At 35.0% G+C, this 25,195-nt stretch overlaps 4 protein-coding genes across 5 annotated transcripts; 3 read left to right on the top strand and 1 right to left on the bottom strand.

The window, feature by feature from the left end:
• Positions 1-514: 514 nt before the first annotated feature.
• On the top strand, positions 515-3,302 carry LOC121260709 (mannan endo-1,4-beta-mannosidase 7-like). The gene is made up of 5 exons (XM_041162695.1): positions 515-1,011; positions 1,135-1,329; positions 1,631-1,753; positions 2,373-2,566; positions 2,657-3,302. Exons 1-5 carry the CDS (start codon positions 688-690, stop codon positions 3,090-3,092), a joined length of 1,272 nt encoding a protein of 423 aa, XP_041018629.1. The 5' UTR covers positions 515-687; the 3' UTR covers positions 3,093-3,302.
• Positions 3,303-4,168: 866 nt separating this feature from the next.
• Positions 4,169-8,800, bottom strand: LOC121260707 (glucose-1-phosphate adenylyltransferase large subunit 1-like). 2 transcript variants are annotated; one of them, XM_041162692.1, is made up of 14 exons: positions 7,920-8,800; positions 7,689-7,802; positions 7,303-7,476; positions 7,025-7,117; positions 6,865-6,948; positions 6,728-6,783; positions 6,530-6,623; positions 6,235-6,420; positions 6,003-6,083; positions 5,558-5,644; positions 5,383-5,487; positions 4,775-4,881; positions 4,635-4,695; positions 4,169-4,504 (listed from the first exon to the last, which is right to left on the bottom strand). In XM_041162692.1, the coding sequence occupies exons 1-14, from the start codon at positions 8,148-8,150 to the stop codon at positions 4,403-4,405; spliced, it is 1,575 nt and encodes a 524-aa protein (XP_041018626.1). In that variant the 5' UTR covers positions 8,151-8,800; the 3' UTR covers positions 4,169-4,402. The 2 variants fall into 2 exon arrangements, with proteins under 2 accessions (XP_041018626.1, XP_041018625.1); XM_041162691.1 differs by having other exon boundaries at positions 7,689-7,811; positions 7,920-8,799.
• A 2,624-nt stretch (positions 8,801-11,424) lies between these two features.
• Positions 11,425-12,220, top strand: LOC121260891 (50S ribosomal protein L31, chloroplastic). Its single transcript, XM_041162962.1, has 2 exons — positions 11,425-11,581; positions 11,684-12,220. Exons 1-2 carry the CDS (start codon positions 11,507-11,509, stop codon positions 12,017-12,019), a joined length of 411 nt encoding a protein of 136 aa, XP_041018896.1. The 5' UTR covers positions 11,425-11,506; the 3' UTR covers positions 12,020-12,220.
• Positions 12,221-20,478: 8,258 nt separating this feature from the next.
• Positions 20,479-21,273, top strand: LOC121260270. The gene has a single exon (XM_041162095.1). The coding sequence runs from the start codon at positions 20,479-20,481 to the stop codon at positions 21,271-21,273; it is 795 nt and encodes a 264-aa protein (XP_041018029.1).
• The last annotated feature ends 3,922 nt before the right edge of the window (positions 21,274-25,195 follow it).

Genomic DNA, 25,195 nt, shown 5'->3' with positions numbered 1-25,195 from the left:
TATGGTTGGAAAGCACGTATCTTTTTCACAGAATGTGACGTTGACGAGTGCTGGATTCATGGTTTAACCTCATTTCATCCTTATTCAAGTATTCATGTGATATTATCCTACATATTTCTTTCATTAATTCTTATATTTATCATGTTCAAAAAAAAAAAAATCTTATATTTTTCATTTTAAACAGTAGAACTTTATCCGATCGATAGGTACAAGAGTGAGATACAGTTTTCAACATGAGTACATATTTTTTTAAAATATAATTATATAAAATAAAATAAAAAAATTCTGTACGTAAATAATTTTCCTTATATTATAGGTTGTACTAGATTAGACGTTTTGAGTTGTTTGACAGACACTTTCTGTGTAAAAGTCCAAAAGGAACTTGCAGTAGCCCATGATCCTTAGTGACAACTGGTTTGATAATCGCAGTACGAAGCTACCCCTATTCTTTGTCCAGACCATCACACACCGCAAGGATATATTTGGCTAATCGTTTAAACCGCATAGGGGAAAACAATGGAAGACATTATTACTGCAACAAAAAGAAAAAAAAACAAAACTACAGACCTGTTTTAAGCGAATCCATCTATATATGGCACATACTTCATTTTCATAATCTTTACCAGGAAATCTTTTTATTGGGTTTAGCTAGGAAGCAGAGATAGATCAGGCATTAGTGCGAAGAAGATGGAGTATTCGGGTTTGGCGCTCGTAGTTCTTATTTTGGTCCAAAACCATGGTGTTTTCCAACATGTCGGAGCAGACGATGGATTTGTGAAAACCAGAGGGGTCCAGCTTATGTTGAATGGGAGCCCCTACTATGCAAATGGATTCAATGCGTACTGGCTGATGTACGTGGCTTCCGACACATCTCAGAGAGACAAGGTCTCTTCTGCCTTTCAAGAAGCTACGAAACATGGCCTCACAATAGCAAGAACTTGGGCTTTCAGTGATGGAGGTTATAGGCCTCTGCAATACTCTCCTGGCTCCTATAATGAACAAATGTTCCAGGTCTCAGTTTTGATTCTTCCTTCATTTTTTTTCTTAATTAAAATATAATTTGTTACCTCTTAATCCAAACATTTATTTGTTTATATTTTCGTTTTTAAAGCTTTCCCTGTTTTTGCTGTATAGGGGTTGGATTTTGTAATATCTGAAGCCAGAAAGAATGGGATTAAGCTAATTTTGAGTTTGGTGAATAACTACGAGAACCTTGGAGGAAAGAAACAGTACGTGGACTGGGCAAGAAGTCAGGGCCAGTCTATTACATCTGACGACGATTTCTTCACCAACTCTGTAGCGAAGGGTTACTACAAGAACCACATCAAGGTCGATTATATCATTCCTCTCTCTTTCTCTCCGATGATTTAGCTGTATATATTACAAAATTTCACATTCTTATTGGGTTTATTTTGCATTATTTAATTTGTTAATAGTCTGGAAAATGGTAGGTGTAGTAAAAGAATTGCAGACCACAGAAAGTTAGAAAAATAAGAAAAACCCATTCCCCACATAGGAAAACTTAAACTGCTTAATTCCTTGTATATTATTTGTGGTTCCTTGGCATTTTGATTGTGACGAAAGATGATATTGGATTTAACTGATAATAGTTTGTGGTATTGTGTTATAGACTGTTCTTACAAGACGTAACAGCCTGACTGGAATTATTTACAAAGATGACTCAACCATAATGGCATGGGAGCTTATGAATGAGCCCAGATGCACTTCTGATCCATCGGGAAAAACCATTCAGGTTAGCAAAACTCCGCCCCCCCCCCCCCCCCCCCTCCCAGGACTCATTAATTTTTGCATTTATGCTACAAAAACTCTCTCTCTCTGTCTCCCTCTCCCTCTCGCTCTCTCTCTCTCTCTGGGCTTCTAAAATTTTCTTTTGATCGAAAATTTCTTAAGCAATTTTTTCCCATTCAATATTTCTGTCTTTTAGCACTGCAGCAGTTAAATGGTTTTCCCTTTTTATACCTTTTTACATGGACGAAGGCCTCAATTGTAGCTAGGAATCTTAAATTTTTTCTGTAATACATTTAAATGATTTCATAGTCATTTAAGAAGGTCACATTTTTAGTTTTCTTCAATCACTTGGCTTCCATTTTCTTCTTCAAAACCGAGAAACCTCATGTTTTTAAAGTGGAGTCGGTGGCCCGTCACTTGTGCTTGGTGGTCCTTAAGTTTACACTTGTCTGTTGGTGTCTACCCGCCTTCCAGTTGGAAATTGAAGGAGTAGATTTTCTTTGCCTAGCTGCTTGAATGGGTGGAAAGCAAACCGAACCTATTAGGCTGGGGCCCAGGCTTCGAAATTAGGTTGATTTTAATTAGGAACTATTTGGTTACACTAACGATGTTTTATCTGGCAGGCCTGGATTACAGAGATGGCATCTTACCTGAAATCCATAGATGGAAATCACTTGCTAGAAGTTGGTCTGGAAGGCTTTTATGGAGCATCAAAGGAGTCATCGAATCCTAATTTTCAAGTAGGAACAGATTTCATTTCAAATAATCAAATCCCAGGGATTGACTTTGCCACAGTTCATTCATATCCTGATCAATGGTAGGGTCAAAAAATAAGGTTTCTGCTTAACACTGACAACAATTAACTAAAATCCATTTCCTGAATTGGTTCATTCTCTTTGATGAGCAGGTTATCAGGCTCGAATGAGGAAAGCCAACTCTCATTTTTGAACAGTTGGCTCAACGATCATATACATGACGCTCAGAACATCCTGCGCAAGCCAGTTCTCCTTGCTGAGTTCGGAAAATCTTTAAAGTATTCTAGTAATAATCAAAGAGACCAGCTTTTCAACACAGTTTACTCACAAATTTATTCGTCTGCTAGCGGAGGAGGTGCAGCCATAGGCGGCTTGTTCTGGCAACTTCTTGCTGAAGGAATGGACTCTTTCCGAGATGGGTATGAAGTGGTTCTCAGTGAGAACTCCTCAACAGCTAGTTTGATTGCTGAAGAGTCTCGTAAACTTATTCGAATTCGAAAGATGTATGCCAGACTGAGAAACGTCCAGAAGTGGAAGAAAGCGAGAGAGACTAGAAGCGGCGGCAAGGACTATAATAATGGAAAATGAGAAAACGAGTAACGAGACTCCCCCAACTATGTTAGAATATTAGAGCGAACTGTTAAAGATGAGCAGCCCGATATATTCATATTTTTATATATGTGTTCTGGAATATATGACTTTATATAGGTGAAGAATATACGACACTGATTTTAATATTTTATAGCATAAATTTGTACTCCCATCTCAACAAAGAAATCTGAAATGGATTCGTTGGAACTGGAAGTGATATATATATATATATATATATATATATATATATATATAGAAATTTCTGTTTTTCGAAATGTTATGGGGTATGCATTCTTCTATTAGATAAGAGTGAAATGTTTTGTTTACACTAGAATCTTACACAATAAAGTTTATACAACGATTATTTAATGTGTTTCATCATATTTTTAGTTTGAAATATAACATATTATATTAAGACATGTCAGCATGTAAACTTCCTTGTGTAAGATTTTATTGTAGGCCTAACACTTTTTTTTTAAAATATATATAAATGAATAATAGCTTAAGAGATGATTTTCGTTCGTTCATTCATGCACTGTAAGAGATTCCTTGTAGAGATTTATCACGGTTAGAATAGTCCAGCATTGCTTAGATAAAATTGTATACTTGGTTTAAGCTCTATAAACTAAGGGTACGTTTGGTTACTAAACACCTCTCAACTCATCTTAACTCATCATTATAACTTTTTTAAATTTCAACACAAAATATAATAAATAATTTAATTTTTTTAAATCTCAAAATAATAACAATATTAAAAAATAATATTTTAATAATATTTTATTATCTCAACTCAACTCAACTCAATTCAATTCAACTCACTTCAACATCTAGGTGGTAAGGTTACGTTTGTAGATTCCTTGTAGAGTTCTCTGTGTAATTCAATATATCTGGTAACACTTTACACGGTGTCAGAGCTAAGTGATTTTAGTTCTGATACCATGGAGAGAACTCCAAGGTATGTTGAGTCCTAAAAAAAAATATAAGGTTTATATAGCCCAAAGCAAATATACAAATCTCATTCTCTACACTAATATTTATAGCTTTACCAGTCTTGTGGAGTCGTGGACTTCTAGTAGAAATGAATAAACCGAGCAGAAGTTCTTTTATTCAGGAAGTAGGAGGCCTTCTTCGTCATTTACATACATACATACATACATACATACATACATATATATATATATATATTATATATAGGCGCATTCCTGCTAGTGGTTATTGCTGCTACAATTTAAACTTACTAACGGCTTGCTCTTGCACTTGCAACACGGGCTCAATCTGACGAAGGAAGCTCTTGTATGTGCAAAGATTTATATGACCTTTCCGTCCCTAATTGTTGCATTTTTCAATATGACGGTGATCCCTGACCGGATGTAAAACCCTTCATTTGGTCTATCCGCTTCTTGGACACCCTGAGAAGTTTATAGAATTTATTTCAGTGGGGTGTCAATGGAAAGTTCAAACACCATTCGCAGAATATTTGGATAGCTTGCAGTTTGAAGAGCAGTCTAGAATTTGCAGAGCACAGAAAGTTACACTTACATCACCATTTGTGATGACCACATTTCTTCCTATCTTGGCGTTCTTATCAATTATGCAATTCCTTCAAAAAGTTGACAACAGAAATTAGCTAATAGATCTCGCCAAATGAGAGAGAGAGGCCTAGCCCCATGGGATCTCACCTGATTTTGGTGTTCTGTCCAACACCAATTGGAACCTTTCCCTCGGCTAGCAGAGATGCAATTTCAGATTCAGTTTGGTAGTAGTCTGCACCCATCATCATAGTATCCTGGAAAGTGGATACCAGTCCCATAACCAAATATAATCAGTGTTGACTCATAAAATGAAGAGAAAAACAGTCAAGCTCAGATCACACCATTTCCCCCAATCAAATATTAATTTTAACAGATTCAAACATGATTGCGCCTAAATGAGCTATTCAATCTTATTGAAGCAACTCTGGATGAGAATAACTTAAAACTCGCAGTTGAGTTCATAAAACTCGATCACTGGCAGGGATGATTAGTATTTCTATCTTTCAGAGTTTTGACACGCTTACATGGAAATTTGAACATAGTTGTTCCTACTTGTCTATTTTTTAGTCAGCAATATGCAATCTCTGGGTGTCACATGTTTGTTGCGGCACATATCACGTTTCAAAATTCATCTGCTATGCACGAGGGCACAATCACTACCCAAATATTTCCAAGTGAATTGTAGAGCAGACCGCATGGTCTATGACTTCAAATAGTCTTGTAAAAATACATGAGCATAAAATATGTCACCTCACCTTAAGTTCTACACCATAATCTAAACGTGAGCGCACACCCACAATAGAGTGCTCAATGCTGCATTCCCGCAAGAAGCAACCATGAGAAATAATTGCATCAAGAATCTGCAAGAACCAGTTGAGCTGTGAGACAGAAGAAGCAAGAAAATCTCACATACCGAGCTTACGGTCATACCCTGCTTTTTTCAACTTTAGTTGGTGGCAAGAATCTTGGAGATGTGTAGAAAGGTGTCTTGGGGTCATAGAATTCAAACTTCGGAGGCTGAAAGGAGGAACCATATGATTAGTTCAGAGTCATTTTCTCATTTGCGAAGAAGAAGGCAACAATTTCCAACTCAAAAGTTTAACCGAAGTTTATGCAAAATGTCTTTTTGCTTTCCCAGAAGATGCACAATTTCCAGTTAATATTTAAATGCGTGATGCTTTTCCCCTACTCTTTTATATTCTTGTATTTATAATGATTTGTCTCTAAAGTTTTTGCCCACCATTTTACAGGGAACTTTCTAGATGACTCAAAGAGTCAAAGCTGCCAGACTATTTGATCATAAAATTTCGTTTCTTTACAATTGTTATGAAAAATATTGATTATAAGATGTTATTTGGGTAACAGTGGCACCAACCTGTTTGGTCAGGGCCAAGTTGGCATCAAAAAAAGAACTTATAGTTCCGATGTCCTCCCAGTAATCATTGAATAGATATGCCTGAAAATGAATATGAAGCAAGAAACTGAGGCATTCAATTACCATACTTAAATTTTGCTTCCATGATTCAAAAATATTAGTATTGGAATATTTATAACAATAAATTACAATATATATATATATATATAGAACTTCATCTATTCAATCTTACTTGAACATTGTGCTCCCTCACAGCTGATGGAATAATTTCAGACCCAAAATCGTTACATGAAGGATATCCCCATCTCAACAGCTTTAGTAGGACATCAGTTCTAAATACATAGACACCCATTGATGCAATGTACGGGTATTTTCGGGCATCTTGTTCAGAAAGCCCTAGCAAAGTGGTGTCAACTTGCTGCAGTGCATGTGGTTGAGATAAAATAACCAATATTAGAGTGGACAGAAGGATGTACACAGAACGCTGAAATAAGGTCAAAACAACAAGAGTGAAATCAATTTCTTACCATTGCTTTCAGGTCCAGGCCCTTGGGTTTCTCAGAGAATTGAGTAATACGTCCTGAGTTACCGATTTTGATCAGTCCATAATCTGGTGCGCGGCTGCAATACAATACAAAAGTTATAAGATGTCTGTTGAGACACCAGGAATTGAATTAACATACTTTAAATGTGCCAAACTGTGACAGAAGTCTAACCAGACATACCTCTCATCCATGGGCACACATGAAACTGTAATATCAGCGTTTGTGTCAACATGCCTCTGCAGGTAGCAGGATTTTCCAGCTATGTAACCAAGTACTAGATGAAATCTTCCACCAGTAAGTAGTTAAAAAATAATTACCTGCACAAAATCCATATAGTCCATCCTATAGAGGTGATCACCAGACAGTATCAATATATGCTCAACACTCTTGTTCTTGGCATCCTGCATGAATGAAAAAACCAAATATGTATTATGAGGATATAATCTTTGGAATTAATTTAAAATCATAATTACGCACCTCAAAGACCCATATAAATTGCCTCACGGCATCTGCTGTTCCTTGGAACCATCTCTTCCCTGCTTCTCCTGGTGTTTGAGTGGCAGCCAAAACCTGTTTGTCCATCATGTTAGGCTTTAAATCATCAAAGAACTTCCACTAAAATCATCATAATTCCCGAGAAAATTGAGAAAGATTCAAATTTCTAAATGACTATAACAAAGTTACAATTCATCAAGTACTATGCATTTCCTAGAACTTGAAAACTCGGAAGTATTCTATCTGCCTTTATATCTTACCTCCACAAAACCATCTCCAAAATTAACACCATTCCCGAGATTATATGTTCGAGCAAGGTGACGGTTGAGGGAAAACGAGTTAAATTGTGTTAAGATGAATATCTTCTTTATGCCACTGTTGATGCAATTACTCATTGGGATGTCGATCAGCCTGTAATACCCCCCAATTGGAACCTGCAGATCATATCAGATAATAAAATCCCACTTCCACCCGCAGATCATATTCAACTTCATCCATTTTGTATTCCCTAATTATTACTGGGTCTGCGTGCAATCCATTTTATATTACACAAACAAGAAAAATAAAATAAAGAAAGAAAATTCTAAGTAATCAGTTGGTAGAATCGGTAAATTTGAGATCACAAAGCCCCGAGTAGATATCGTACCGCGGGCTTGGCTCTTCTGCTGGTAAGAGGAAATAAGCGAGTTCCAGCACCTCCACCTAGTATGATAGAAGCTACATTTTTCGGGTCTACTCTTGGAGTCTCAAAAATGGGGGCCTGAAATGTCTAAGATCAAAATTTTAATGCAACCGTGAGAGTCTAGTGCCACCTCCAATTAATAAAAAGAATTTAGCTCAAATCTGATTTGACTGACGTTGCTCGGAATTCACTTACCATAACCTCCTTGTTGATATCTGATGTGAGAACAGAGAAGGGAACACCGGGCTTAACCTTAGTAACCCTCCTACTTTCACTTTCCGAGCTCTTCAAGAATGCACTCAAATCCCTGCCTTTTAGGCTCACTCCTATACTCTCACCCCAAAACCCCGTTCCCATATTCCTAACTCCTCTGCACACTTCGACTGGATGAACGTTGGCCTTCAGTGTCGCAAAATAAGAATCCATGGCTTACCCACCACGAAATCAAATTCCAAGATGACTGTTTTTCAGAGATTTTTATTCAAAGCAACAGCAAAGAACGCAAAATCCAGGAAATCTGAGGAAAATTGAAATACTACAAGTGCTATCCAAGGAAAAAAGCAACACGATTTTCACAGAGGTCCCGACCTTTCAAAATCACAAAACACGTCAAAAGTAACGAACCCCAAAAGCAACATCTGGATCAGAAAAACAGCCTGAAACGAAGAATCAGAAGCACCCAGAAGCCAAAAAAAAAGATCGAAACTTTGATAGAGGTAGCTCTGACCACAAAAGTGGACGGTGAGGAAATGTGATCAAAGTGAGAGCTTATGGTCTGCCCAGAAGGCGATAGGTGTTTGATTGGGTGACAATGCCGATGATAATGGCGATTCGCGAAGGTAGTGAGAATAGTATTATTGGCTTGTGAGCCATCACGAGAAAACCCCGCAAAGTTGCTATGACACTTGGGTTTTACTATTCCACTATGCACTTTGTGGGGTTCTCTCCCTGTCACACATTGATTCCACGCCCTACGGTTGCTATGGAGCGGACTTCTCTGGCATCTGAACGAACGAGTCCTTCTGAAAAGTGAAACTCCTTTCCTGGCAACTTCAACTGTCTTCGGCCACCCAGATTTTTTCTTTATATTAAAGTAGACTAATGCTATGCCACGTGCATTGGTTAAATGCACGTAACGATACAACTTACATGAGAAAAAACTGCGTTTTTCCTTTAAAACTGGAGTCATCTATAAAGTTTTTAGTCGTTTTGACTGGAAAATATTAGCGTCGAGATCATTTTAAGTGAATTTCGGGCCCCGTGCTATATGAAGCAAGATTTGGTTTAGAAAATCGAGCTGTGAAAGCTTAATCCATGGACCATTGATGGCGATCACAATAACGTGGCGTGCCTGTCCTGTCGACCCATGCAATTTTATTAAATTTAACACACAAGTATGGCCCTGGAATTGGTAGGATTAAGTCTAGTTTGTTTTTGGAAGGATTAAGCCTAATTTGTTTTTTATATGAGATGAGATGAAAGTTAAGAATTGAATAAAATATTATTAAAATATATTTTTTAATATTATTTTTATTTTAAGATTTAAAAATTTGAATTGTTTATTTTATTTTGTATAATAATTTAAAAAATTTATAATGATTAGATAAGATAAGACGAAATAAAATGAATTGAAAAATTTTAAAAAAACAAACGAGACCTAAGTTCTCTCGTAATAATTCACAGAGACATAAATATATTCTACAAATTTATTTATTTTACTCAAAGTTTAATATTATCTAAAATATTTATATATATAGATAAAAATAAATATTATAAAACTTGTTATACATATTTTATCCCTCTTATATTCCAAACATAAAATTGATAAAAAAAAAAATCAAGAGAATTTCAACGCGAGATTTGGATTCAAATCCGAATGTGAATTATTCACCTTACTTATATCTAATATAATATGAAATCTAGAGTGCTTCTAGAATGGGTCAACTGGGTCGGCTTTGTATTTATTTATAGAGCGGTTGTGGCGGTGGTAACTATATTTTTATAATCGAATCAGCAATCTCCTTCCAATAAAACCTTCATCGTAGTAAATTATTACAAGAAATATTTCATTTTATCTCATATCATATTATATCATATCATCATTATAATTTTATCAAATTTATATACAAAATATAATAAACGATCTAACTATTTCAAATATCAAAAAAATAAAAATATTAAAAAAATAATATTATAATAATATTTTATTCAATTTTCATCTCAACTCATCTTATCTCAATTTAATATCCAAACAGCACTAAAAATATGAGTTATATTTCAAGAGTTTCGCCGTCATCTGATTTGAGGAAGTCGAGATAATTCTCATGTTTCTCCCCCCTCACAAATTATGTTGTCTTACTTAATCCTTCTTTTATTATTTTAATTTTATTACGTCACATCTAATCCAAAGGTAATAAAAACTCATGTTTTATTAGCTAAGATGTATTACAATTAAAAAAAAAATTTATAAACTGACATAAATTCATATAATACGTTAAATTTATTTTATAATAAAAATAATTTTACTATTTAACATACCATATTAAATCATTTAACTTTTACAAAATTTGTAGATGATACCAAAGCATTTCCTTATTAGATGCACATGAATGGCGACAAAGCCATTCCAAGCCAACAAATCAAAAAGCCGTATCACATGAAGTGAAACAGCATGAGTTTACGACATAGCAGAGATTTCAATTCACTCTGCAAAACAGAAACAAGAAAGCTCCCTTTCGAAAGAAGAGTGGGGACACAAAACAAAGTGCAGTGAATATCAACCACAAGTATGATCTACAACATTTTGAAGTCTTTGAAAATAATAATGTTCGAGTCGTGAGTGGCATCCGGTGAAACCTTATTTCACAAGGGTCCTGCTACCGGTACCTTTTATCGGTTCCGATAGCTGGACCTATATATATATATATATATATATATATATATATATATATATATATATATATATATATTAAACATATTTAAATATATTTTTTTAATAAAAGAAATCAATTCAATAACAAACACTTCCTTGACAATTAAATATTTTTAAAATAAACTAATATCGGTCGCTTTGGGGGTCCAATTCATCGGTCCCCCTAGCATTTTCTATTTCACAAATGCATGGACGATAATGCTTGATAAAAGTGGAGCTCATGGGACTTGGAGTCACTAGAACCACATAGAAGACACATGGGGTTGAGGTTATTGGTGTAGTGTTTATGTGGTACATGTTTTAGTGCGTCCAAAATGTTTTTTTTTAGTAATTCTACTTATAACTGTGAAGTGCATAAACGTCACGTAATTATTTTAAAAAAGAGAGGTCTATTATTAAAAATTAAATTTTTTTATGTGAATTTTATATTTTATTTAATTTTTTTAAAATGATTACGTGACGATTATACAATTTATTATTATAAATATATATATTTTTATAATAATGAGAGATAGATGGGCATCATTAAAATTAGGTGATCTTCAAAAAGGTTGATAGGTTCATGAGAGTAAACGTAAGGCCCAGAATAGCCCGAAAAAGTTGAAGTTGTAAGCAGACCCAAAAGCATTAATGTAGGTCCAAAGTATGGGCTTTTATTGGTTTTGAATCCTGAACCCATTTGTCCCCAAACCCCGAGCCCAAATCTTTTACCAATATATTTATAATAATAATAATAATAATAAAAGACAAAAATGAAAGGGCTGTAAAGTAATTCTAAATCCTCAGGCAAAAAATCTCATCCGCACTCGCGGACATTCTTCATCACCCATTTCCCACACACAACACAGAAATGGCGGTGAGCCTAACTAACACATTCCTTCGAGGAAAACCCTGCCCTTCTCCCCACCCTCCTGTCATCAACAAGGTAGAATCTCTTCTAAAACCTACTTTACCTACCCCCCCAATTATCAAAACATTTAAGCAACACTTGTTTGTTTTTTTAATTGTCGAATTACTTCTTTTTCAGGTGAGAGCAGCAGGGAATTACCGGCCGGCGGTGACGTGCAGGAAGAAGGACATACACCCGGAGTTCCATGAGGATGCCAAGGTGTACTGTAACGGCGTACTGGTAATGACCACCGGCGGCACCCAGAAGGAGTACACCGTTGACGTGTGGTCGGGCAACCACCCTTTCTATCTCGGAAACCGTTCGGGTCTCCTCGTTGACGCCGACCAGGTCGAGAAGTTCCGCAAGAAGTATGCCGGGCTGTCGGAGATCATGGAGATCCCCGTTCTCAAAGGGGAGATTGTGCTCCCCTCTAAGGGCAAACCCATTTCGATCAAAGGAGGGAAGAAGAAGTAGATGAAGAACTCGCAGTGCTTTGGCTTCTCGTGGTAACGAGGAAAGTTGCAAAAGAAACTATATATTTATCAAGCGTTTCCTGGCATGTGAAACATGTGAATTGTTGGTGCATATCTTGTTAGCTGTTACGAATGAATGCATATTTTTATATGTTTCTGGAAATACCTGAAAAGTGAAATGCTCATCATCTGTTTGTGCAAATGCTTGGTTTTACCCACAACGCTGAGCTATGCCTGGATTCTGATTCAGAATTTCTGAAGCTTGAAGTCCAAGATGTTGTTCATAGTTGATAAAAATTAAAAAAAAATAAAAATTTGAATTAACAGAGCCTTGATTGTGTATGAGAAGATCCATGAATTGCCTTTTTTAGGGTTTCTGCTGTAGCAGTCACAGTTGCCAGATCAGAAATTGACCTCATTTTGTTATTCCTTCATTAGATTTTCTTTCCTTTCAACATCCACAACTCTTCTGCATCCCAGTGTACATGCATTGTAAAATCATATTAAGAATGTAATTATGAATTATCATAAACGCACACAAAAGCATGCACTGATATGCTAGAATTCAGGTTTTAGGAGAGTAGTTGCTTGACTTACTTCCGAAAGATTAAATTTCTTGGTGCTTTAATTAGTTTTTACTACGAATTGAAACCCCAAAATTACTTATCTAACAAAAACAACAGAGAAAAGAATAACTCTACTCCCAAAACAACTATTACAAACACACAGCACACAAACAAGCAAGCATTGATATGCAACATTTTTGGTTTTAGGGGAGTGTTGCTTCTGAAAGATAAATTTCTTGATTTGAGGACTGCTACATCCACAGAGGAATTATATAAAAATAATTTTACAACTGATATAACTTCATCTGATCTATTAGATCTACTTTATAATAAAAGTAACTTTACAATTTGATACGAATCACATTAAACTATGTCAGTTTGCGGGAATCACTTTGTTGCTAGAGTATTTTCCTTCCTAAATTAGTTGTTTTTTATGTCCTTTGCCATTCTTATCCTTCTTCATCTTTACTTTTGGAAGATATATTTTTAAGAAATGATCAATTAACAGATGACTACAATTTACGCATGCAGTAAAAGTAGCAGCACTAGTATTATCTTATTGTTGACAAACAACAAAGCAATCAGTTGCACATTAAGATTAGTTTGCATAAAAAATTACTTTTGTTTTGTGTTTATACGGTTAAGAAGTAGAACTCGAATGAGAAAGAAAGAGAAAGGATTGCATAAGATAGATAGTTGTCAGGAAGCTACTTAGCCAGATTTGTTTTTGTTCTTTGGGAGGATGAAAGAATTATGGGTACTCCTGTAGCTCTCGATTGTTGTTCATAGCATGTTGCCTCAAAATATCCTTCGTTTTTCCTTTATAATTCGAGGATGCATCATTACATCTGAGCAAATCTAGCTAGAAACGCACATTACTTTAAACTTCATAGAAATCGGCTTTCACCCAATTTGTAAATAAAGGAGATGAACATGAATAGATACCGCAGATTTGAATACATAGTGCAATCCAAAACTTCGTCAACCAACCATTTCAAGTAATGCCTATTTTTCCTAATCCGCAGTATTTATATCTTTGTTATGCAATCCACTGGCACAGCCCATTAGTCAATCTCTATAACATCAGTCGTTTCAACGTGCAGTCCTCTTGACTTTTGGATCGTTTTATCATTTTCGGCCTTGGACCTTGCGTCCCAAAATAGTTGTTGCCCAGGCTGTTTGTACTTTGTGATTCAAAATACAACTGTACTTGTGGGGTACTATTATTCAAAGCATCGCCGAATGATATTATTTCCTTTCATATTAGGGGTGTCAAATCGTGTTAACGGATCGTGTTCGTATCGTGTCAAGATATGTATATTATACTATATAAGTCAAGTTTAACCTGACCCGTTAAGTTTATCGTGTCAAGATCTCAAATCCTAACACGACCCATTAACATAACGGGTCGTGTTGTGTCAACCCGTTTTGACCCATTTAAGCTATCGTGTCTTAACGGGTCAACCCGTTTTGACCCGAATCTGTTAAGGCTAAATCCTAATCTGCTTTTATAATGTCGTATTCGTGTTAGATTAACAGGTCGTATTACATATTGCCACCTCTATTTCATGTGATGCAGACGTACGGAATCTCAAGTGAAAGCGACATTTGTACACTGATTACAAATTTCATAATCTTAATGTCTACTAAGCTCGAGCATTAATTTGATCATTACATGGAACGATAAAATATGTTTTAACCCCTATCAAGCGAAAATTACTGTTTCTTTTCTTTTTTGAGGTATTGATAAATGGTACCGATAGCTGGACCAATAAGTGTAGTTTTTTTTTAACATATTTTTTAAATATTTTTAAACATGATTTTTTAAAAAAAATATCAATTTACTAATAAATACTTTCTTAATCATTATTTATTTATTTTTTTCAAAAAAACAAGTATCGCCACCGGTAAATTTGGAGTCCGATTCATCGGTCCCCACATTTTCCAATCAAAACATAACCTGTTTATAATTGCGTACATCAACTTTTTAAAGGACATGAAATGTTGCTCTTTTTGACTTTTTCTCCCCGCACAGCCAAATTTCATGTGACAGCTAGAGTTTCATATGGCAATGAGGATTGAGGAGCAGTTAATGAAATCAGCAAGCCTTTTACTTTTCATATTTTTATACCTCATGACACACACATTCAGCTCACGAGTCACGACATTATATATATATATATATATATATATATATATATATATATATATTTGTATAAAAACTCGAGCAAATTAGCGCTACGTGGATGCCACTTGGCCAGGGCTGGGTTTTGTACATCATGTTACGTACTCAAAAGTTTGGTGGTCCTAATTCATTGATTTTACTTGTGCATTGTTAGTTTCTTAACAGCTATGAAATTAATGGGCCATATATATCTTCCATGAACTCAATCATCTCCCCCTCAAAGTTGGCTTTTACGATAATGATGTTCCTTTTATTTGGTGGGATTCGGCTCTTCTTACTTCTTTGCTCATTTTCTCCATTTCGCTGTCGTGTGTGTGTATATATATATATATATATACATATATATATATATATATGAGTAATTTTACGTATAACTGCGAAGTACGTAAATATTGTGTAATCGTTTTGAAAAAAAATGAAGTCTATTATTAAATTTTTTTTTTTTTATGTGTATCTCGTATTTTATTCATTTTTTTTAAAATAATTATATAGTAATTGCACAATTTATAATTGTAAATATCTTTATATATATATATATATGTTCACTTTCCAGGAAAATTTTACATGCAATAATAAATTACAGTTCAACAAGTAAGAGTATTTAGCAAACCCTCTTCGCTCATTTCAAGCCAGGAAAAATAAAAATAAAAATGGAGAAAGAAAAGGTTTTAGTCTGGGACAATCCACGTAGCGCCGTAACATATTTCTGAGTCCTTCGGTGCAGTACTGCCTGTGGTCTTCTCAGCAAAAGATGTTTTTGTCCCTACATCCCCAGCTAGCATCGTCATGCATGCTAACAGGTGGCCGGAAAGGTCATACTGAAATCCTATGCTTCTGGAACTTCAAATATTACCACCCATGCATTGACGCGTGGCAAAATTCATTTTTTGGAATCGGGAATACAAGTGACACCGTGTTATTGCTGGAAGGGATGATCTCCCGCATCAAATCACACAGAGCATGTGGAACAAGGCAACCAAAACGTAGACGTGGCACTTTATCTAAAAAAAGGCTGCCGGCTGCATTATTGTTTCGGGGGTGGTTTTAAGTTTACAAGTGCGGAGTCTTGGTTTACTTCATGGAGAGGAAGCAAAAGGAGTCTTTCATTTATTTATTTTTTGACCAAAAAAAAAAAAAGGAAAAAAGAGGAGGAAGAAGATGAAGAAGGGGCGGAAAGTGTCACCCACTCCACCAATTAGCCACCAAGTTAGAATGTGAAAAAGAGGAGTTGAATCTTATCTATATATATATTAATGAGATACACATATATCTCGCGCGCGCGGCATACGATCTTTCAGCTTTCACAATGTCCTTGCTAATCACATATTTACAGTCTAGCTTCTTTTATCTACAATTCTGTGATAAAATCATATCTCATATGAAAGGTGGCAGTTCTAATTCATATAGATGTAAAAGTGGATTTTTTAATCAACTTTTATATAAAGATGATTTGATCCTAAATGCTAGGGATAATTACTTGTTTCACGGGTATTTTCAAAACGTACAGGTCGGGGTTCCAGACTCTCAACTTGCATGGGCTCATCACTTTTTATACTCTTATCTTACCTACTTTTTGCCATAAGTAATAATATAATATTAAAGTTGAAGTCTATCTCTCGCTAAAGTTTCTATCTTCTGGATATGATCACTCGATGCAGATCATCAACTTCTTGTTACAAAGTGCATATCTGGTGAGTGTTGACAGGTGTCCAAAGCGAATATGATTTCATGAACAAGAGTTGGGTCATCATTTGAGTAACAGTAGCAACATTAAAATCTGGTTCTCTCTGTGTTTATTTACACTACGTACCATATATGCAGTATAATTTGACTTTTTTTTTTTTTTTTTTAATAAAAATAAGTCTGATTTCTATGAACACTCAAAAGACTTTTTGGGCATATCATGAGTCGCTAGCTTCAAGTAAAATGTCATGAGAAGATTACTTAGCCGTACGTGTCTAATGCGCGCTGTACGTAATTGTATCATAATTTAGACGACCCTTATTTAAATCTTATACCGGACCTAATAAATAAATAAATAAATAGTACGCTTCTTTTCTCCTCTTTATAAATTAACTTGCTTTATTTTTATGACCGACTTCTACGACACGGCAGCTACCTAGCTTTGGTTTATAAGCCGATTAATGTTTGGCCTTCACTTACAGACATCATGGATCTACACGAGGTCATTGTCATAGTCAAATTCTACATATACATCCAAATGAAATAAATTGTCTTCGAACTCATGTCTTCATGTAAATTCCAATTCTATCGCTTTCTGGATTGCTAAATTTCAGGCAAACATAGAATACAATTTGGTGGGATAAGTTGGCATGCAATTGCCTGTTCTAATTTTCCACACGAGCTAGGCCAGAGTTCTAAATTCTAATCTCTAACTATATTTATATCTACTTTGTTTTAATTGGTTATGAAGAGTAGAACTTGGAGATGAATATAAAGCTACGTAGTAGGTGCAAAGTGGCACGTGTATTAATTGGGTTAATTGGTTGTGGTCAAGCTAAATTTTACTTATAAACCCGGAAGCTTTTCCTTTTCTCCAATGAATTTTGTACCAAATTAGCCAAACTTAATTTCGACCTTCACTTAGATTGCTGAATAATGGTATTAATTCTACTGGGCTATTCCAAGTTCCAACAATAATTTGAATATTGACTATTGAAAGTGGCAGGCAACATGATTCCAAAGAAATATATCAAAATCCTCGGGAAATGTTGGCTTATAAAGAGGCTGATCATCGTATAAACAAAGCCCTAGATCGAGATCCATATATAATATTCTCCCTTTCTTTATTTTCTGGGACCCGTTCAAATGTAGCTTTTTTTTCCCTATTACCCTAAAATTACCTCAATCCAACATAATCTCTACCTAAATCAATCCTAGTCAGTAATCACTTACTTAATCGCGAAGCCAAGGGAAAAAAAAGGACCAGTAAATTTAATTGGAAGTACAAGCGTTGAACACGGGGAACATTTATATATATATATATATATATATATATGTTTTCTTGTCTGCTCAATTATACCGCTGATTCCTTCTCACTGCATGGCTGCAAATGGCCCATAATACAGAACCTAACTGACGTACAAAAGCCTTTCCCAAGTGCTCAAATTCCAGAACTCTGTTTTAGACATGCAGTTGATCAATCATGTTTTGCAAGCCATACATGCTAAAACCTCAACTATTGTTCTAACTTCTAAGAATTGTATTTGTTTGATGGAGAAGATGACATGATGATGTATTTCTTCTCCCTAATCCAATTGAAACTGGACAAGACAATTTGATTAATAATTACTTCAAGGCCGTCTAATTAAATGGCATGCGTCCCCTCTTTTAGGATCCCTTCTTGCAGCAAAACCAAAAGGCCAGTTTTTTCAGAAGTAGACCTAAATCGTCGTTTTCACTACCGGGCCCATATTTTAACGTTCAAAATTATTCTTTTGGTGGCCAATCAATCAAACCCACGAAAATGGTCGATCTAAAGACTCTTCGATCTCTTTCTGTGACGACCTTAGAGGCAAAAGTTTAAAATCTACATCTTTTTTATTTATACCGATAGATTCGTCAAAACGCATTTTTTACAAGGTGAAGTTATCAGTGCTCCTCCCCACACTAAAGAAAAAAGCAGAGGACAGGAAATCCATTTACCTTGAGAAATCCAGAAAAAAGCGGAGAAGCCCCTTGGTCCCTTGGAAAAGTAGGAGAAACCAAACCGTGAGGGTTCTATTATCCCTTGTCCTTTTTTTCGAATATTAAATAAGGAACAACATATTTGGCGTGTCTGTCGCTTGACTTGACTCTTTTTGTGTTCTGTGGTGCGTACATAACAATCTGAGACTTGAGACTGGCGAATCGAAGTGCGATTCTTTCTTTCATTCATACCTGCACGCTGCAGAGGGAAACGCAAGTGGCATCCCTTTTCCACTGCCAGTTCAATCTGGTCATAGTCAGGCTTTGTTTTGGTAGAGCGTGACCTTTACGCGATCAGCAGATGTCCTTTTTAATTAATTTGAATCAATAATCATGGGTTTCCTCAGCCCCACGGCCAAGCTAGCTCGAGTTCTCGATTTCGGTGTTCTTTGGATGGATCCAGGGACTTTTTAAAGGACACCGAAATCAATTTCTTTTATCTTATTTTATCTCATAATTATAATTTTTTTAATTTTTATATAAAATATAATAAATTTTTTAAATATTAAAATAAAATTAATATTAAATTTATTATATTTTATATAAAAATTAAAAAAATTTATAATTATGAAATAAAATAAAATAAATGGAATTGATTTCGGTATTCTTTGGATGGATCGTGGGACTTTTTAAAAAACATCGAAATCAATTCCATTCTCTTATTCTATCTTATAATTATAATTTTTTTTAATTTTTATATAAAATATAATAAAATTTTAAAATTTTAAAATAAAAATAATATTAAAAAATAATATTATAATAATATTTTATTTAATATATATATATATATTTTTTTTATCTCAATTCATTGCTAAATTAAACCTCCCATTCGTCTCAACGCTACGATGGTATTATCTTCATGAGACATTTTGTTTTTGTTTTTCTATCTCGCTTTTTCGGAATTTCATGAGCTCCCCATGCAGGCCCCGCTCTCCGGATCTTCGGGTTGGAAGTCCTATCTCCTCATGAATCATGAGTCATGACAATGAAAAAATCTCACGGTTTCTTAATTTGTTCATTTCTTTTTATGATTTGTTTTTATTACTACCCACTGAGAAAAATACATGCGTGGTTGAAATTATATAACTACTTAAAAGTTCACAAAAATAAATAATTAATTAATTAGTATATAAATAACACAAATTAAGACGGCGAGAAATGACACGTTGCCAACCGCCGGTGTCCGTTCTTGACTTGTCTGCAGTCAGCGCACCTACGGGCGCTACTTACCCGCGGAGTCCCAGTCCCAGTCTTAGTCATGCTACAGTATGGTTGGCGTTCGCTCCATGTGCAGCTGCTTCACTAGCCTTACCCCCACTCCTCCTCCCCTACACCTCTCACTTTCGAGATGGAGAAATGATGTTATTTCTCTATATTTTAGTGCCTTTCTTGCATTTCTGTGAAAATCTGAAATATGTCTATGATTAAAAATGATAAAATGTAAGAATAAAAGTAGAATTAGATAAATATATATATATATTATTTTGCTGGGAGATAAAGAAATTCATATAGTACTGTTTTCAACTTTTTTTTTTCAAAAAAAAAAAAAAAAAAGAAAGAAAATTGAAAAATGAACCCCGGATGTATTATTGATCAGAGCTAGCTGATCTATAAAAAGGGGCAGTGGATCTTTCTCTCCACCCATGCCATTCTGAGACAGCCCAATAATTCTTAAAGTTGCAAATACTAAGCTAAACCTTACAGTTCGCAGGAAGCAGCATATAGTTTAAAGAGCTACTTCTTCCTCCTCTTCCCACTCTATGTCCCTAGTGTTCTCTCCCTTTCTTTACTTTTCTCGCACTCCGTTTAATTTCTCGGAAATCTTTCCGCTTGGATCACCCGTAATACCTTCCTTCTTCTTCTTCTTCTCTCCCAACGATATAATACCCATCCCTGAAAACCATTTTCTGCGCTTCCTATTTTTAAGTACGTACAACTGATCACTTCCTTATATTCTCCCGGCGAACGGTTTTTTGCTTTGAGAAACATACATATCACTATATGGCTTCGTACGAAATTGATAGCGTCAAGGTTGAGAAAGCCAATGCTTTGAGAAGGTATAATCGGCAGCGAAACCTTAGGTGGATTTTCGAAATTTGTGCTGCTCTGTTAGTTGTGCTTTCGTTATCCACTACCTGGGTTCCGGTTGCCGTGGAAACAGCCCGTGATTTTCTCCGGCGATTCATCGCCATATTTGATTGCACTTTATACGTCCTCCTTCTCGTCATGATCATTATTTTAATCATATACGCCTACTCCGGCCAAAAAGACGCTACGTCCGATGTCTACGACGAGTTCATCGAACACAACGACTCTAGCAGGAGGTTCTTCCCTGGCGAGGAGCCACCGACGCAGGAAGAGACCTTTCATGACAAGCACATGGTTTGCTCCGACAATGCTGTCTCTCCGGTTCATGAGGAAGATTGCATAGTTTCTCTTGTCACCAAGCCTTTGGTCTCTCCAATTCAGTCAGAGAGAGTTGCTGCGGTCAGTAAGAAGGCTTTGCGTAAAAATCCATATCGGAGGACTATATCCGAGAGATTCGAGCAACGAATTGAGGAGAGGTCTCGACGAGTGTTTCGGCGATCAGAGACGGAGATATGCAGGAAATTGGTGATTTCCGGTGAAGAACCATCTAGAAGGTCGTGGTCTTACTCTGTGGATAACTTGAGCAAGGAGGAATTCAACCGCACAGTGGATGCCTTCATTGCAGAGAAAAAGAAAATTCTAAGGGAAGAGTGTAAGGAAGAAAGGAAAAAAGAGTCAAATTTGGCCCTCGCCATCCAGAAGTACTGAGCCTCAGTAAAACAAGAAAATGAAGGAAGAAAGAAGTATATTACCGGCGACTACTATGGATATTACTATGTATTTAGGAGCGAAAACCTATCTGGGTTTTCGTGCTAATTAACTAGTCCTTGTTATCATAAACTGAGAAAAGGAATGTACAGTGATTTTCTAATTCCGTTTCTCAAGTATTAATTAACATGTCATGGCAGCTAATTTAAGGAGTCTGGGTAATGTTTAATCCGTGCTTGTGTTGATCATAATCTCAGACCTCGAAACTTTTGTTGTTTGGTCTGTTTTGCCAATGTTTGAGACTCGGTTTGCAAGATAATGTTTTTCCATGTAGTTACAGATATTTTTCAAGCTAAAAAGTATAAATTATGGGATACACAATAGAACAGATACCAGAATCCGGATTAGAGGGTAATGCAAAGGCAGATATACTGGGCTAGCTAGGTTCCATTTTGCAGGAATCTTTCGTTTGTTTTTTTTGTTTGCTTATGGTTTTTTGGTCTTTTTCAATGGGTGGATTATTGGTTATGTTAGGCTGGGATCTATAAATAATTCATGGGAAACTTCCTTTTTTTTTTTCCAATTTATTTATTCCTTTTTCTTCTACTTAATTAAATCCTCTTTGATAATTGTAAAGGAAGGGGATTGAATTGACAATGGAGAAGATGAAATTATAACTTCTTTTTTGGAGATATTCCTGAGTATTGGGTTGCTATCGGTCTGCTTTTGCACTTCAAATTCTGCATACTGAAAGTGAAAGTGACTTCTACGTACGTCAACCCAAATCCTCCAATGTTTCGTCATTCGTGTAGTAGATTGAGTTTAGGACACCTAGCGTTAGTTTCGAGATTTCTTCAAATCTCTTCTGCTGAAAAAATCTGGGATGATGCCTACTTCTTTTGATCGCATTTGCTTTGATATTGACAATTTTCCTTTTGTTTGGAGGATAAGATCATCAATTTGTTTAATTGGGTTTTGCAATATTGTTACCTACTCTTCCTGGTGATAGTATATATTCTGCAAAACCAAACATTGAAAATCTTTATTTACGTTTCTACAGATTGTTTGGTAGATATATATATATATATATATATAATATATATATATATATATATATCCTTTGTGGATCTCACAAAATTTAATGCTTGTTGGTGTAAATTTTTAGTGGGGCCGGAGGAGAACAGAATGATCGAATGGCCCGTGATAAGAAATTTTTAAAGTTGATAAGATATTGTTCAATTAAATAATTAATAAAGCATATAAAAATTGAATGAAGAGAAGTACATAAATTTACGTTATTCAATATATAAAAAATTTATATTTACGGATCGTTTAAGGTGAAATTCACTATATTTAATAATAAAATAAACTTTAAAGTTAAATATGATAGAATTCACGTTTTGTCTTCAAATGAACTTTTCAAATTGTAAAACTTATTTAGATGGTAGAATTATAATTTATAATAAATATCCGTGGTCCACAGTTGTTGAGTTTGAGCTATGCATGCTTTCAAAATTAGTACTTGTAGTGATTTTTCCCCACGAATAATTAGATAAAATAGCAATCCATAGTGCATTAATAAAAAGCTAGCGAGCTAGGGATGGAAGGCATGGCGGCCAGATTAATAGGCCGAAAGTCAAGACGGGAATTTGCTTTGTTAATATTTAAAGAGTGACAAAATTTTCACAACGGTTGTGATGAACATATGATTGATGGTCCCCTTACAAAGTGAAATCTTTTTGGTATTTAAAATTGCATCGATCATGTCATTAATTTAAAATAATGGAGGAAAACAAAAAAACAAAATGATGGAGGCACAGTCTACCACGCTCAATTAACACTCAAAAGTCTGCAATGATCTCTATCTCATGTAAAGTTACTTTGGTTACAGTACTTTAGGTCCTGCTAGTGTACTGGACTGTCTAATCAGCTAATCTCCTTTAGTTGGGACCTTCATAATTACTGCATGCACTAATGTGATAATGTCTTTCTTTTTTTTTTTTCTTTTTCTTTTTCTTCCTCCTTCTTCTTCTTCTTCTTGTTGATGTGATAATAAACTATAATTTGCAGAATGTACCACAAACATCCTCTTCCACAATGATGACCCTTTCGTGGCTTGTGGGGGTCTGCATGTTGGTCTTCGAATTCTCTTTTCCCCCCTCCATTAGTTTAATTTTAATTCCCATAATTCTCGCCCTTCCCTTTGAATTTGTTTGATCGTTTTTGTCAATTAGGGGCCCCATGGAAGAAGAAAAGGCAGGCCGGACTTGTAATTGAGAGGTGTAGTACTGCATAAAACACTATTTTGTGTAGATTGTGGGGTGTTGGATTTTGGCTAACTTTATTATATATTATATATTATAATGTATCTTTTTTTTTTCTTTTTTTTTTGTAATTATATATATGGGGCTCTTTTGTGCAAGGAAGCAGCGCAGCTCATGAGCTTGATCTTATCCAACTGGTTGTAGGAATTATGCAGCAAAAGAGACAATGAAGCTGTCTTGTTTTTTTAATAATAGCACACCCCTACCATTTCTTTCTCTTTTATAGCTTTGTTATATATTTTTCCTGTGTCACTTTAGCCAAACCACCAACAGTTGTCCCAAAATAATTATCTCAATTATTTTGGTTGTGGAAGAAGCACATATCCTCCCTCATCCGTACATGAAAAGATCCAAACTTTTATTTTCTTTTTTGGGTATTTGGACAGTCACTATGTGATTATATTATCTCAACCAGTTGGTACATTCAAATGATCCCATGCATGATTACCAAATTAATTGTCTGGCCTTTCGGATTATTTATTAGTGATCAGAATTTCCTATTCAAGAGTGGTCCTATGCTGTGATTTTGGTCAAACTGTGCTGTTGCATTAATGGAATGATCGTGTAAGCATTAAGATTGAATTATGCATCTGCATATGTATTTGCATATTTACATAATATAATTTTAAATTAGACTACATTTGATTATGCATATCCAAAAATTTATATAGTTATGAACAATACTTTTACAAATTTGAAGATGCATTGTTCACTCTCTAAATCCAATTTATTAATTTTTCTCTCTCCTCCCCCTCTCTCTCCACCAATGGATAGAATTTTAAGAAAAAAAATTTAGTGGGTGTTAAATGATATAATTTGTAGTGGTGCTAATTGCAAAATATAAACAAAAATTAGGAAATAAATAAATAAATATATTTGGCTTAAAGATGTATGATCTAATGTGAAAAATTTTCTTGATATGTAAAATTAATTTCTAAAAAATATGATTTTATATGCATATAAAGAAACTATTAATACTAATACTCTTACACTTTGAACTTTTAAAGAGAGACAGTGACTGGGTTTTTAGCATAAAAATTTTCATCCAAAATTGCTTTAAAAGTGTAATTTGCAATCATAATAATGGAGCTAGAAGAAGCTAGCCTTCTTTTTCCGGATACTGTATATAAATTAGATAAAAATAAATCAATTTACTTATATATGGTATAATATAAAAACTCAAACCATTGGAAATAGTAAATATTAATTAAAAAATATATCTGATGACTGGTGTAAACTGCATTAATCCCTTCGTTTGCCAATAAAAATCCAATCGTTTCAAACCCATGCATGTAACCTACCGATGGTACTTGAAAAAGATTGACACAACGCATAATAAAGAGAATTTTTTGAAACCCTAGGCTCTATAATAAAATTGTCTTTATACCAACCAATAATATCCTTTTGTCGCATGCATGGCTCTCTCGCTTCCTTTTCCATTGATATATATCACCCTCCTCACACTGAAACGCACATACACTCTCTCTCTCTCTCTCTCTCTCTCTCTCTCTCTATCTGGTCTTTGCCGCCCAACTTTATTAAAATGAAATTTTATTAATTGACATGACCAGATATTAATTACAGCGAGTTGGTGACAG

The sequence above is a fragment of the Juglans microcarpa x Juglans regia genome, chromosome 4D, assembly GCF_004785595.1.
Source record: "Juglans microcarpa x Juglans regia isolate MS1-56 chromosome 4D, Jm3101_v1.0, whole genome shotgun sequence".
In the NCBI taxonomy this organism is placed as follows: domain Eukaryota; kingdom Viridiplantae; phylum Streptophyta; class Magnoliopsida; order Fagales; family Juglandaceae; genus Juglans; species Juglans microcarpa x Juglans regia.
Note: the sequence above shows the minus strand (reverse complement) of the source record. Positions and strands in the feature narration are given on the sequence as shown.